Source organism: Trichoplax adhaerens, genomic scaffold (genome assembly GCF_000150275.1).
Source record: "Trichoplax adhaerens TRIADscaffold_15 genomic scaffold, whole genome shotgun sequence".
NCBI lineage: Eukaryota > Metazoa > Placozoa > Uniplacotomia > Trichoplacea > Trichoplacidae > Trichoplax > Trichoplax adhaerens.
In genome coordinates this window covers 643,840-660,272 of record NW_002060957.1, presented here as the reverse complement: position 1 = coordinate 660,272, position 16,433 = coordinate 643,840, and the positions used below count along the sequence as shown (strand labels likewise).

Genomic DNA, 16,433 nt, shown 5'->3' with positions numbered 1-16,433 from the left:
ATTTCGCGGTGCTGGTTGGATGACAACGAAGATTCGAGAGCTGGACTTTGAGTAATTTTTTATGCATTAACATAGCCTCTTTATGCTTTCTCTGAGGATTATAAATATTTCCCATGTTAATATAGGATATAGCAACATTGAGATATTAATGATTACGGATATTTAGATATATTTTCAGTGATTTTTCATACATAGAAATAGCTTCATCGTACCTACATTGTTCCGTATGGACAAGCCCTAAGTTGTTATAGAACTCTGCAACATCGAGATGTTTAATTATAATCGATGAGTTTTGCAGAACCCTAGTGATCTGTATTTCGTGTTAATACTATAATTAGCAATAATCACTACATTGGTATAATGACATTCCGTGCTCAATTTTGATGCCTTACTCTATGCTTCACATTTACCTTAGATGCTCTCTAAGTAAACACAGCTCTAGGCTTGCTTGGATGTCAATAATAGTCATGAATGAACAGGTAAGGCTGTAGACTGCCTGACAAATTTAGATATTCTTAAAACTGAAAAAGCAACTGTATTGGCTATATTAGTTGCTACCCAATGAGTAGGAACAGAATGTTGCGTTAGTGCTGTATGATTGACCAATAAATCAACAATTTTAAAATACTAAGTATGCAGTTTAGTTAATCACGTACAAACACTTATTCAGTATGTACCCGGTTATAACTGTTACACGTGATATATGCAATGTAAATAGGTACTACTACACTATTACATTTTCGTAGTATCGCATGCTCTTCTGCTTTTAAATAGAGTAACAAAATCTTCTTAAACGCTTAGTATAAATTCGTATATTTTAATCTTTCAAATGAATCTAATAATAATGAAATCGAGATAATTTAATTTACGAGCACTTAATTATAAAAATAGGGCAAATCTGGCATACCAAATGAGATCGCGATTACAATTACTAATCTTATAAATTTTAAACAGAGACGTAATTATATTAAATTACGATATTATTTTAATATATTAACATAAACCATCGAATTATGTTCATTCGTTTGTATGAGGTAAAATCTCCAAAAAATTAATGTTCATTTAAGCCATTAATTAACTAAAATATTAGAATAGCAATTTTTTGGAAATTCACATGAGTATACATACGGATCTGTATTGTTAAACGTTTTACAACTCTTTTTATATAAAACTTTCTTCACTTAAATCATAATACTTACTTTCATACTGTAAATACACTTACCATTATAGTGCATACTTATTAATTAATACATTGTATTACAATAAGCTAAATTCTTACAAAGCAAAACATTTGACATTTCGTGAAATTGTTACTATTAATCAAGCCTAATCTTACTTTAAAGAACGCATTTAGGGTGAGCTAGTGATATTATAATTCATACAATCATACAATAACTTACATGTAGACTAGTCAATTGGCTGAGTAAACGTTCGTAGGAGATAATTTTATCAGATTAAGCTATGAAATAAAATCGATATCTTCAATATCAATTACATATTCATAAGGTTTTAAGTTTTAAAGTATTGATTAAAATTTAGGCTACTTCGTCATTATGGAATTCACAATTTGTACTGTTTTATACCGATTAGCAATTTTAAATATTAAGCTTTTAGGTATAAATTATCATGCTGCTTCTCTTGCTCAGCCTTTTTAAAGGGACTTAAATACAGCATTCAAAACATCAAAATCGATAGAAGTCCCATCACTACTGACTGCTACTTCATCAGCTTGATCCATCGGCTTTCTATGAATAACAATGAATTATTCAGTGGTTACTGTTGATAGAAAATCTATCCATGACACGTAACGTAAATGTTCATTGAAGCATTTAGGTATTATTATAACCAAATTAATGCGTTATCAAAGAGTCAATTGCAAGCTTACTGGTAATCAGTACGTTCATCACGCAATTTTTTAATATTTTGCTTGGTCGCTGTTAGCGCCGTTAAATCGTCAGCCAAGAGACCATTTTCATTCTGAATGTTGACGTCTAACTCTCGAAAGTTCTATTTAGTAGAAAATTGTAGCTATGAGGAGGCACTGTATTAGGTATATAGTGATGTTGATGCCGAATTGATATCTACCGATATTATGATCAATACTACTACCAAAATTAAGGAAATAAACGCGGTAAAAATTTTTATCACTTTTCCCTTATCAAAAAACAATAATAGGCTGTACATGTTTCAGTTAGGCTTGCACATAGATGTTAAAGTAATACATGATTATTAATACATTATGTTACACAATCAGTAAAGTGTGGATTATCCATAAATTTATTCAACTTCTATATCAGTTAGCAGGAAGTCAAACTAGTAATTGGCTTACCAAGAGTGCTTTTATTATCATTTTCCGGCGTAATTGACAAGCCAAATGTAGAGCTGTATTTCCTGAATTTTCAGACATGTTTAAACATTCATTATTGGCGTTAATTAAGACTTTCACGATACCAACGTTACTGTCACTGCCTTGCACTGCACGATGTAAAGCTGTATAACCGTCTCGAGGATTAACAGCACAAACAAATTCGTTACTGGGCAATAATCGAACGTCAATATTTTGCCCTTCAATGTAGGATTCAGAGTCAGCGTTAGAGTCTTCCATTGACCAACGGCTAAAAGCACTATCATTACGTCTCAATGACAAACGGCGACGGATAGTTGCATCACTGATCTGCTCATAATTATTTGCGGCAGCTAGAGTCCTAGCGGTCTCTCCTTCAATACTGCTATCTGTCGCAGAACGAGATCTCGCAGGCCCTCCGCCAGTTTTTCCGTTATGTTGGAACTTAAGTTCTGGGCTTCTTCCTAAACTGGCTGGGGTATACGGGCCAACTGGTGTGCCTGGTGAACTTCGCTGTAAGAAAGAATAATTTGGCAATGTAAAATGTTAACGTATTACATCATTGCCTGATACCGAAAACCTACACAATCCAATATTTCGATTTAATTATAGAGCTAAGAAGGATGCCCTTACTTGGCCGTCGCTAGCTGGTGTAGTGCTACCGCTTTGAAAGTCCAGAAAGACAGCATTCTTGGTTTTAACAGTTGGTTCTAATAGAAAGTTGATGACGTCTAGTCTTCCACAATATGCAGCGTACATTAAGAAGGTGTCATCGTTTTCATCCCGTAGATTATAGTCAAATGGGATCTGCTCAGAAATCACATTCGAAAATATACAGTATATAAAACAGCGAATTGTCGTCAAAATGTTATAAAGAAAAAGTAAATAATCTAAATATTAGTTACCAGCCATTCAGAACGTAATTTGGTTAAACCAGATTTATCCTTGCAAAACCTTTTAAATCTAGCGATGAAATACGCATATGTATTAATTAAATTAGAAAATCCAAGGTAAAGTAATAAAAGTGAGAGATAAATTTACGTTGAACTATACTTGTGCATACATATTTGTAGAGAGTAGATAACATAACACACTTGCGCACCTAAATTTTTAATTAGTTGGCGTGCATTAAGTATTGACTTACAATTCCATTCTCTCTTTCCGGCTATTGTCAATCAAAACTTGCAACCCGTCAAATTCGCTACAGTATAGGTTTCCATTTACATCCAGTAGTGCCGTCGATGCGCCATTTTCAAGAAAGATCCTGAGAATTTCGCGATGGCCTATTTATGATTGACGAAATTGTCATCCAATCTCATTAGCCCTTTAAATTAGTCAGCAGTGTATGACAGTATCACAAGCCTAACCTTTATCAGCTGCTAGCTGTAGTGCGGTGAACCCAGTCGAATTTAGTGCATTGACATCAATAGGGGCTAGTTTACGTTTATTTTTGCCGGGGTTAATATATGGAATTAGAAATTCTACCAGTGTCTTATGACCTTCTTGTGCAGCGATATGTAAAAGGGTGTTGTCGCTGTTAGGTTCTTTACATCTAATATCCACGCCGTTCTAAAACCGCAAAATTAATATTATGCACTTATCGCAGAATCAGCACTAAATGTAGATATTAGGTAAAGACAATGATAGAGAATACTTGTATTAAATTTTTTGCTACCTCAATTAAAATTTTAACGATGCCTGTATAACCATTATGAGCAGCTATGAAAATCGGGTTTTCGTTAGAATTTACCTAAAAGGAAGTTCAATTTAATACGTCTAGTCACTTTTTTACGATAAGCAATAACACATTAAATAGACCCAAAAATTTTTATAGCGTATAGCATACATAATTGCTTAGGTTGTCTCCTTCTTCTAAGATAGAATACAGTCTATCGCAATCTCCATTTGTACAACAATCAAAGACCATAGGTTTTACAATTTCCCTTCGCCGTCTGTCCCGTGTTATAATTATCAACGTTGAAATAATACGGTGAGTTTTCCTTGTAAGACAAGAAATGGCAATGCTGAAAAAAGGATCCTACCTTAGTTGAGCATCAGTGATAATTAATCCTATCTTAGTAGATTGGCATAATTGTTGAGCTTTGGCTAAACCCTGCAGAAATGAAATGTACGTTAGCATAACCAGAAAGTACTACGGCTTCGGAACGTTGGGACATGGTGAATAAATTAACATAACGTGCTACAAGTTCTCCTTACCACTAATCTGTCGTTGCTACTTAAAATTAGCGAAACAATTTCCTCATGAGCATTATATGCGGCATGATGCAAAGGTAACCATCCACTAATATCGGCAATTCGAACTTGACAGTTTCTTCTGCGAATTAATTCGTCCTCATTACGTTTATAAAATAATATTATTTACTGCACAACATGTACGCATCATGGTATTATAAATACAAACTCTAATAGTAATTTTGTGACTTCCAAATTTCCATCCATGATAGCGAGTGATAGCGCAGTTCTTAAAAACTGGATACAAATAAATCTGAATCAGTGCTTTAGTGATGTATTTGCGTTTACATTTTCCAATACTTATAAGGTAATATTACGTAAGATCACTGTATAGCTCTGTAGAGTGAATGCAAAGATAATTATTTGCAAAGACTACTATTGTAGCATGTTATCAATTGCCGCTTTAAATTGTTTAGTGATTATTAATTTAAAAGTATTTAAATAGGAATACTATAGCCATTGGTATTACTAGACGATTAACTTTAGCTTATACAAAATTAGCAATATACATACTTCTTCTATCTCCTATATTTACGTACTACCATATGTCATGCTTTATGATGCACGTTAATTATCATTTGTCAAAATACTGCAATGAACTGGACTTGTTCACTATGCGACAATGACGTACAAAATTATAGGTTATTGGGTTGATTGTATCATACCTTCCCGTCCTGTGCATCAAGAGGACAATGCTTGTAGCGGGTTAATATTTCGATGCTTTGAAGACTAAGTAAATGTTAGACAATTAGGCATTTCTTTGAAAGATGGTTGAAACATAGTAATATGTTTCAATTTAAGCGAATATATTCGTAAGTATTTCTGTAACCACTTACCTATTTTGCTTTACTGCTACCATCAATAGAGTGCAATCATTCTCATCAGTTAAGCATAAATCTGATTGCCTAAGGTCTTCTTGACGAAGGCAATCCTATAATTAATATAATTCATAACATTTTTATAAAGATTTTCACTCGTTATCATCCAAATATGATATGCGAGTGAAGAAATTCGTTATAAAATATCATTCAAGGAAGTATACTTTAAATCGGCAAGTTTACAGTTTTTCTAGTCTACCTGCATAATTTTCTGGATTAAATTTTCGATACGGTTCGATCTTCCTGTCTGCAATAATGCATAACAGAGCCCATTTCGTTCGGCTACATCATCTGGTCTTCTTCCATTTTCATCTTCAACATTTACATCTGCGCCTCTCATGACTAAGAATCTAGTAAATAGAAGGATCAGTTAGCATTTATGACAATACCTAACTAAATTACACTTAATTATTCCTTTAATGTGGTCTAGAGTATAAATAGTAAGTAGCTAGAACTTTGCATAGATACATACCGTGCTGTATCGTAATCATTTCTAGCAGCAGCATAATGTAGAGGACTCCAGCCGATTCGAGAATTACAGGTATTTGGGCTTGCACCAAGTACACATATCAAGATCTAAATAAGGGAGAGCATAATGGTCAGTCAAATTGATATACTTTTGCAGTGATAATCAGTACGCAAACTAATGGAAACTGAATTTGTATTCACATTGACAACATAACAAAGGTTAGCAAGTAGTGAACTTTAAACTTCATAAGCTGGTAGTCTTTTTGAAGAAATTGAAAATAATGTATAAAATGATAATGATGATTATATGGTAGCAATAAATTGAAACAAATTGGAAAGATCATGTTTATCGCCGTTTTTCTTTCAATACACTAAGAGATAAGTATCTACTACTTTATGTAAAAGATTAATAGTCTAGATGAACTATGAAATGTAATCATGCTATCTTGTTACACGATTCCTTCTGATGTTAATTTGATATTCCTGTATTTAGGCTACTTACGTCGGCTAACATTGAATGGCTACATTTCGCAGCTACGCATAACGGTGTTAGGCCATTTTCGTTGGTCGCTTCAATAGAAGCATGATGCAGGTATACCAAAGCCATAATAAACGGTATATGACTAATTCCTAGAATAGATGTATTTGCTATGCTAAGGTAATAGCTTGGTAACAGATAAAAATAAATAAAATATGCTTCGTGCAAGATATGCTATATTACTCGGTAGTAACTTAAGGCTAAACAGCCATACGGAGTCAATACATGGTCAAGAATTGAAGATACTGATGTATTACAGTTTTAGAATTAGTTAGGCTTCTTTACTCTCGGATTTCACGGTTAAAGTCGATGTTAATTACTCGTATATTTAATTCATCAGATCATTCACTTCAATTATAGTTCAAAGTATATTGTACAGCATAAACTAATGCTTACCTTGAGTGACAGCCACGTGCAACATTAAATCGCCGTTTTCATCTTTTATCCGATTGACATCCAATTCAATTAACTGAAATAGTATACGAAGGAAAATAATGTTATGGATTCCAAGAGGCACAACACTGCATATTTCATATCCACATCGTGTCATGACAAGTACACCACTGCGTCAGTAATGGTTATTGCTTGTAAAAGATTCAATGTCGAGTTCTTGCAGCATATTGTATTATAGACTTACCTGCATTTTTAATAGGAATTCATCGTAGCAATTTGGATCACGTAGCCATTGGAATATTTCTTTTATTTCAGTATCAGTAGGTGAACGTAATTTATTTTTCTTACCGTTACGTTTCCTGTCTGTTACTATAGTTGATCCTTTAGAATCGATCGAGGCTATCTCTTCGGGTAATCGACCTTTTAAGAATAACAACATAATGATGCCAAATGTAATCCTATTTATGTAGATTACAGGTGATTTGATTGCTTTCGTCAATTTATAGTTATGAAAGTCTACTTTGTGTTGTATAGATTTGTCTAGATCGGATTGGTGTTTACCATAGGTGTATATCTACTCTATGTGCATGTCGATGAATAATATGATTCAGTTGATGTAGGCTCGCTATAGCTTCGATATCATGACAGGCAAGGCTTATGACTAAAACTAGTGTCCAGATTTTAGATGATAAATACTATGAATATATTTGTATCTCATCAAGTACTGTAGATACTGAAGCATCAATGATAAAACATGTATCGTAGTAAATCTAGATCAGGGTGTTGAATGTCATAGTTAACATCTATTAATACGAATGCCATTTTACCTAATTCATCTTTCATTCTCTTCATGGATGAATACTGCTTCGATAATTCCTTCATGACAGGAAGGTTTCCTGCTAAAGCAGCGACATGGAGCATAGTAAAGTTATAATTGCCAAAGATCTCTTGTTGATCATTTGGTAAGAATCCACGTTTCAACAAGCAGGAGATAACATCAAATGGGCCACAGCGCAAAGCAATTAAACAAAAATCCTTGAGTTCTGCATGTGTTATAGTTATATTTTCAAGAAAGTCTTGCAAAGTGGCACTATCTGGCCATAAGATAGAAAACTCGATCAAAGGATCACCATGTCTGTAAGTATTGGAGCATAGTCGTGATCGCCAGTAAAAATCGCAAATATTGATAGGAGTAACACTTTCAGTTTGACTGTCACAACTGTCTGCCATATTGTTGTTGGTTGTTACCACCGTATTGATCAGCCTATGATGGATTTGAAGAAACAATAATTGTTTACGAAAATGCAAAAGGATTCGACTCTAAATGCGTCAAAGTTGGTAAGATTAATTATTGAGTTAAGTACGCGTATAATGAAGTATACAAATATGGGTGTTATGCGTAGCCTCTTTGCCCGATTGCGGTGTCGATGATAATTATAATTAGGAAGAATTTAATCGAAGGCAATGTATCCAACGGTAGTTTGATTGAAAGCCAGAAGAGAACTAACAATACCTACATGTGTGTTACTAAGATTTATTGATTAACGAATGATTGACTTGATCGTAAAGTAGGATGATCTATTCAGCACTGTACGAAGATGGAGGGCGTCTTTGGATATCAAAAAAGGATTGTGAACTGTGTCGATATGGAGCTAGTTACCCATATTTACGTACGTGTCTATTAGTACGGCTATGAAGTTAATCATGAAGAAAACTATGGCGTAAAACCTAGTGTAGCAGGTTAGCATTTCATTGACAACGAAACTACTCATATGCTAGCAACGCCTCGTCCTACTACTAGGTTCGGAAGATTGCTGAGTCGATTATTGAAAGGAATGTTGGATAAGCTAGACGTGTGTATCAGCTTAGGCGTGGATTTAATTTAGCAAGATTATTGAGTGGATTCATTATTCAGAGGAATGTAGGGTAAATACGACCAGACTATCAGCTTTGTGCGTGGATTCCAACTGAACAAGGAATCCATAATCATTTTTATCACGTTTACAGTGGAAGAAACTTGGCATACGTCTAGTTAATCAGAGTATCGAGTTGATGAGAGTTTCAGAGGAGCGTTGTATTTCAAGCATTACCCTACGCAAAACGAAAGTACATGCATCGGTGGTTGATGAACTGCACTGCACTCTATCAAGCTACGAGTGGTATCTTATGCAAAGTATGATCAATAATGAAATTGCTAGCCACTGATGGGATTGGCATTCCCATTGGATGGCAGATTGATACAACAAGCATTCAACAACTTGGATGTTGGACAACTGCTGGCCGCCTCCCAACTCGACTCGCCTATTCTACTGTACGGGCATGCAGTAACCTCATTGCTATTGGTATGATTGTAGTTGTGCAGCTTATTCTACTGTATGATACGGTCTCGTTCTTCTCTACCATCTATCCCTACTTACTTGTTTCTTAGTATCCAATGGTCTAATAGAACAAGTAGTCGATTAATTATCGTCGTATCCAATCGATCACCAAACAACCAGGATATGCCTTGTCAAGCAAGAGGATAGTCAGTAGATTACTTCTATCAAGAGTAAATGAATGGACAAGAAGGCAATCGGTTTACCAGGGAATGGCTAATGATTTTAGATGATTTTAGATGATTTTAGATGGCCACTCATAAGATACAATCATGCTTATTCAAGTGGTTTACTAGCAATAATAATTTGCTCACGTTCCGTGGATCGCCAATGGCGAGTGCGACGTTGCGTCACCGCTGTGCCAGGAATACTCCACTATCCGATGGATTGTCTACTCTGCCAGTAGGTTGAGATTGACTCAAGTGATCAAGTCGACTACAAGATATTCCTTAATGCTACCAATGCAATCAATATTCTTCAATCTTGAATTTTAAGGCCAATTTTGGCCTTTTTTGGGGGCAAGGAGAAGGCAGGTAGGAAGAAATGATTGTGACTAATGGAGGCCGATGGGACGCGTTGACGACCTTCAACTTGAGTCATGATGTCGATTACTAGGCACAGTATAGGACACGGTCGAGTACACGATACACTATACAGTCGACTGTACCACTATCCACTTGGTCCCCACCCCCCATAGGGAATTGTTATTTACGGTATGCCTGCTCGGTGGCTTACTCTACGGACGGATGGAAAGAACAGACTGGTGTTGACATCAGTGATGTCATTTCCAGACTGTTGACTCGATGACATCATCACCTCGGGTTACGGAAAGACGGACGATCTGTGGTCACGTGGACAACTGGTAGTCGCCTAGACCTTAGCCTACTACGCTTTTAAGGCTTCATTCCCAAGGTGCGTCTCAGATGCGTCTCGGATGAACACTCACTCCTGTGCCTGCTCGATGGCTTACTTTACGGACGGATGGAAAGAACAGACTGGTGTTGACATCAGCAATGTCAACACCAGACTGTCGACTCGATGATATCATCACCTCGGGCTACGGAAAGACGGACGATCTGTGGTCACGTGGACAGCTGGTAGTCGCCTAGATTGAGACCTTAGCCAATTACGCTATGGCTTCATTCCCAAGGTGCGCCTCAGATGCGTCTCGGATGACACTTCTATGCCTGCTCGATAGCTTACTCTACGGACGGATGGAAAGAACAGACTGGTATTGACATCAGTGATGTCAACTACAGACTGTTGACTCGATAACATCGTCACCTCGGGCTACGGAAAGATGGACGATCTGTGGTCACGTGGACAACTGGTAGTGGCCTAGATTGAGACCTTAGCCTACTACGCTATGGCTTCATTCCCAAGGTGCGTCTCAGATGCGTCTCGGATGACACTCCTATGCCTGCTCGATGGCTTACTTTACGGACGGATGGAAAGAACAGACTGGTGTTGACATCACTGATGTCAACTGCAGACTGTCGACTCGATGATATCATCACCTCGGGTTACGGAAAGACGGACGATCCGTGGTCAAGTGGACAACCCTATGGCTTCATTCCCAAGGTGCGTCTCAGATGCGTTTCAGATGACACTCATTGTTCTCTCTTCACGGACTGATGATCACGTGACTGAGAAGCTTGCAGTCTGTTGATGGAAATCCTGAAGTAAACCTCGATCAATAAGCAAAGCTTGAGGAGGAAAGGATCGATCCCTATCCAATTGGATGGCTTGATTGCAAAAATTACATTATATTATCATAAAAAACGTATCACAAATGGACATGAAAGATACAGTCAGCGACTTGTCAAGTATTGGGTGCGAGCAAGGCCTAGAAAATCTTCTCTTACTACAGTTACAACGTGTACCTATCAGCATCAATTTTGCAGAAGCTGAAGCAAGCTCTTATTTTGACTCCGACAGTGCTACAAAATCAATCGGATGATCGTAATCATACGATGTTGTCCATTTCTATGCCTTTAACAAAGATTCATTTCCATTCACTCTCAAATTATAACATTTCCTACTGTATTGCACCCACTTTTACTGCAGGTACAGTGATGAACTTGTGACCTCGACCTCACCGATGTAAAAGAAAATCTTCTCTTACTATAGCTATCATATACTGAAAAAACGACCTCATCACCACTAACTTACACTAGTTGAAGGGAACAGTATACGTTCAAGTAAGTGGTTGGTCTACTCAAGAATGAATGCATCCGATGCTTTCCATTTCGATGCCTTTAAGATGTGCAGTAAGATATAAGGTGCCCTGGAAAAATGAAATATTGCTTTGTCAACAACGCTGCTACGGACAGTGTTATGGAAAGCCTCACGGAGTCGCAGTGGGCGGCAACTTCCCAAGTTCGGCATAAATGTACTGGACAAGGAAAGGTCATAAACTTTGGAGTACCGGCCGATCCTTTGAGACTACACGAGCAACTACACCGCTAGAAATTAGAAAAAAGAATCATGGCAGAAACTCTTTCCGCTGCTTTGTCCAACCAGGTTAGGATGATCCATTAGAAAATGCACTTAATGCCTGCATAGGAGTTTAGCATGGATTCATGACTGTATAATGACAATCATTTTATTGCCACACTATACTTTAAGCAGTAGACTGAGGGACTATTTTGATCGCGCTCGCAATCAATCAGCTATTCCTATACAATATACAATATGCCTATGGCAAGGTGATGGCTACTGCTTATTTCCTACAGATGGTTGCATTTCCCTAGCCATGATGCCTTTAGCATGGATTCATGACTCTATGATGACAATCATTTTATTGCCACACGGTGCCTTAAGCAGTAGACTGATGAACTATTTTGATCGCACTCGCAATCAATCAGCTATTCCTTTACAATATACAATATGCCTATGGCGAGGTGATGGCTAATGCTTATTTCCTACAGATGAATGCATTCCCCTAGCCATGATGACTGAATGCAGTATGCCAAGAGCTAAAACACACCAACAAATATAGCAATGATGCTTGCTGCTGCTCAACTTTACTAGACGATTCATGGCCCTTAATAATTATCGCTTTTGCTATTTTATGGATAAATCAAGTTATAGGATTTACACTTGTACATTCGATTCTACTTTGCCGGTACGACAATACTGTAGTTAAAGCGCCTGATGTTAATAACAACGTTTCATGCTCATTGAAGAGGCCAGTAGAGGATATACTAAGGCTGTTTTACGCATAGAGCTAGTAAAGTGATTGAGTCCGAAAGGGGCTATATAGTGAGGACAGATTGGTCTTTGATTGCAAATAGTCGAATGAGCATGTACTGTACTAATAGGATAGCAAGCCGTCTTCTGTACATTAGGGTAGCGCAGTAAACAAATTGTTTATTTGACCACAGCTTGCTGTACAGTACCGTATAATAATAATTATTATTAATTAGAAGGCAAGTGTTGATTGCTTTGCTTTTCCATTTCAGTGGATGCTGTTCAATGTCAACTCTTCTTTCAGCATCTCTCGCATATTGTACGAATACGAATATTTCTGAAAGTAATGATCAGATAATAAATGACTTTCTAGATGCTCTACATGCAAGTACGAGCATATCAAGACAAATTATGCTGTGTCATTCTCGATTTACCTTTATAATATTATACTAAGTCAACTTTTTCTAATAGCTGTGGATGGATAATGGGATAGATCTATTTAAACTTATAGCATATTAAATCTTCCATCATTATTTCAATGATTGAATGTGTAGTTACGGAAACTTCTACAGCAATCACCGATGCACTGTAGAGTCATTGATGGCACTCTTGCAAAATTGAAGTCTATAGCTAAGGGTGGACCTAGAAAACTTCAGGTTTGTATGCTATGGATATTAATTTTTAACAAACTACAATCGATGGTCATTATAGTGATTTACGACGTACTGCCACTACTGTAGCACGCGCATAAGGTAAAATGGAAAAAATGGTGTATTGAAAACGAATCATTTATTGACCCACATACAGTGCTTACGTAAATCTACCAGTGCGTACTGCTTAAATACTCTATCCGCTATGTTACTATGCCATTTGTATCCACTCCTAATAGCTAGAGAATGTAAAATGCAGTCTTTCATGGTACTATTTCTATTGTATATTCTATAATGTAACTGACCTTGCTCTCTATATTTTAGTTTGTTACCGATTATGATAGGACTTTAACCTGCCTTGAGCACAATGGTGAGATAACTTCCACAACTTTCGGTAAGAAGATGAGCCTACATGCTTGCGTACCAAACAATATGCAACTATGAGAGTATGATATCATTGCTATGCTGTCCTATCGTTCTTGATTTTATAGTGGGAATAGTCTTATCATGCAAATGCTATACATTACGTTAATAATCGAAATATTGGTTCGGTAAATTAATATTGAAGGACTAAGATTGCCTGTGCTTTGTAGATGTTATATATGCCAATCCTTTAATTGACAAAGAAATTAGAGACAAGGTTAGAAGAATAACATTAATGCATGTTACCGTCTTACAGTATGACAGTTAAACGTGGTGCCAATGCTATACAAACTTCTTTTTGCAAAATCATATATTTTACAATGGTGTATACTTCAATCTTTGCCGTAGCAATAGCAAACTGCTTGCTGTATTATCATCCTGTTAGTTTTGAAAGTAATAACATTTCATGCATTTGCTAATGGACGAAAACTGTCCAATTATTAACGAGGCATCATCAAATTTTGGATCATCTTTTGCTATCTTTATAGATTATTGCTACAAGAATGCAGTACATTTCAACTTTTTCTTCAAGGTATAAATATCATTGGATATGTTCGTAGGCTGACTATTCCAATTTTTTAAGCTTGGATAACTATAAGTACAGTACAACGTTCTGAAATACCTTATTATGGTATAATTACAGCAGTTATTCTTTAGAAGAGAAATCCAATCAAATGGAAATTTGGCAAGTATTATCTTTAACAATTACAACACCTTTACATTGTAGTAGATTTTATGGAATTTGCAGCATACATGAGGACTTTATTTATCTCTAAAGTCAGTTGCTTCATACTAAACTGTCGCTGATGAAAAATGCATTGTCTTACTATGAACAACATTATTTCCTTTATTGTGTATAGGTGGAAAAGAGTATTTAAATTGATAGTTGATGCAAATATCTATGAAGAGTCCCTGCCCAAACTCATCGAAACATCTAATTTGTGTTTACGGTAGAAAACTACTTCAATTTTAGGCGCTGACTTAAAGAAGTTGATGTCACGTTTTAATGAATAATACTTTATATCATTTATCCATTGATTTTTCATGACATTATGTCTAATACTATATTAAAGGCAAGGAGCTGAGGAATTGATGGCCTTTTTAGATCGGTACAACATTCCAATATTAATATTTTCTGCTGGTATAGGAGGTAAATGTTTAATTCATTGACAATCAGTGATAGTTATGCTATCGGAATTTTATATAGACAACGTATAGTATTTTCAAGATGACAATTTTATGTATATGTTTGTCATTCAATTTTTTTCCAATTGGGGTGCTATTTTATTGGCCGTTTCTGGTATCACTACTTAATTGTTGAGTAGATATTATCCTAGAAGGATTTCGTCAGAGATCTGTATTCCGTAAAAATATGGAAGTACTCTCAAATATGATGAAATTTAATGATGATGTAAGTTTCGTCAACAGCTTTCAATCCAGATTGATAGTGAAAGTCTTAACTAATACAGGGATTCACGGTGTCTGAGATTGATCAGGAATATTTTTATCGTTTTATTGCTGCATACAGGGACTACTTGTCGGTTTTCAGGGGGATATCATACATGCACGGAATAAGGCTCGAGCTTCAAAGTATCATTCGTCATATTTTGAAAGGATCAAAGTAACTGAATTAACCATACCATGTGATAAATGTCGATATCTCCTTTGATATATTGATAAAGTTCATTGCTTTTGCATTTATACATCGATAGGAACGTGACAACATCATTTTAATGGGTGATGTAGAAGGAGATTTGCAAATGGCTGATGGCATTGATTACTCGCGAAATAAAGTCACTATTGGCTTTTTAAATGGACAGGTAACAATACAGCTGGTAAAAAGCTCTGAATGGATTGCTTTTTAATGATGTATTTATGCGGATCAAATTCGCCCATATTTACTAGAATTTTTAACTCCACAATGTACCCATTTTGTAAGGTGGATGAACTGTTAGATACTTATATGGCTCTATATGATATTGTGATTGTTGGGGATGAAAGTATGGAATCTGTCAATCAACTCCTGCTGACTATGTTTGATCACGCTGTTAGTAGCTATTAATCCATCACGCAGGAGATCTGGAGAAAAGTCCGACCATCTATAACTTGAGTCAATCCTCCTCTTCATCAAATACCATAACATTATTTATTTTCGAGTAGGATCTCAGGCTGCATACATAGCTTGAATTGGAAAGTGATCAATGAACTTGATGTTAGGGTTTCTTGCGTAAATTTTTATAGATAAACTATTTTATTAACATGTATTTTACCTTTACGATATACTGTAATACTTAGATTACGTATTTGTTGTGCAGTATGTAATTGCGCATACACAATAACATGTATAAAAAATTAAGCATAAGCTTGTTTTCTTCTTATTGAATAATTTTATAATTTTATACCAGCATGATTAAAATTGGATCGCCTAACAGCTTGTTCTATTGTCTTATATCGTATTTCTTGAGTCACACAGTATAATTAAATATTCTTCGACTTGGTAAAATTAAAGACCTTAACTTATACCGTATAATTTGGAAAAAGTATATTATTTATATCATATTTATTATTTCATTCATGGCTAAGTTGCTCAAGGCAAGTGGTCATGCAGTCAATGTTTTGAATTATTATTATTGGGTTCCGTTCGCTATTTGCAATCCCTGGCAGTTTTGAATATATTGAATAGCAAGTTAAGGTCGATTTGACTACAGTAATTCAACTTGGTACCTCTACTGACAAGAATTAGTTATACTACAGTGGTCTATTTATCGATATCAAATACTCTCCCACTTGCACACAGTAATCTTTGCTGATTATGTCCATTTTTACCTGATTTTCAATCGATATGCTGTCCACAGAAATGCTAGATACTGTAATTTCTACAATTAGCAACTACCATGGGCTCATATTAGTAGTAATGCA

At 35.9% G+C, this 16,433-nt stretch overlaps 1 protein-coding gene across 1 annotated transcript; it reads right to left on the bottom strand.

Annotated features, from left to right (window-relative positions):
* Nucleotides 1–1,651: 1,651 nt before the first annotated feature.
* TRIADDRAFT_60399 (uncharacterized protein) lies at nt 1,652–8,104 on the bottom strand (the record flags this gene model as incomplete). The annotated part of the gene is made up of 19 exons (XM_002116332.1): nt 1,652–1,745; nt 1,886–2,007; nt 2,330–2,857; nt 2,978–3,151; nt 3,250–3,307; nt 3,489–3,627; nt 3,712–3,913; nt 4,020–4,094; nt 4,191–4,296; nt 4,387–4,457; nt 4,562–4,696; nt 5,263–5,326; nt 5,434–5,528; nt 5,675–5,825; nt 5,948–6,051; nt 6,446–6,573; nt 6,878–6,950; nt 7,119–7,294; nt 7,702–8,104. 19 exons carry the CDS (start codon nt 8,102–8,104, stop codon nt 1,652–1,654), a joined length of 2,898 nt encoding a protein of 965 aa, XP_002116368.1.
* Between the last annotated feature and the right edge of the window lie 8,329 nt (nt 8,105–16,433).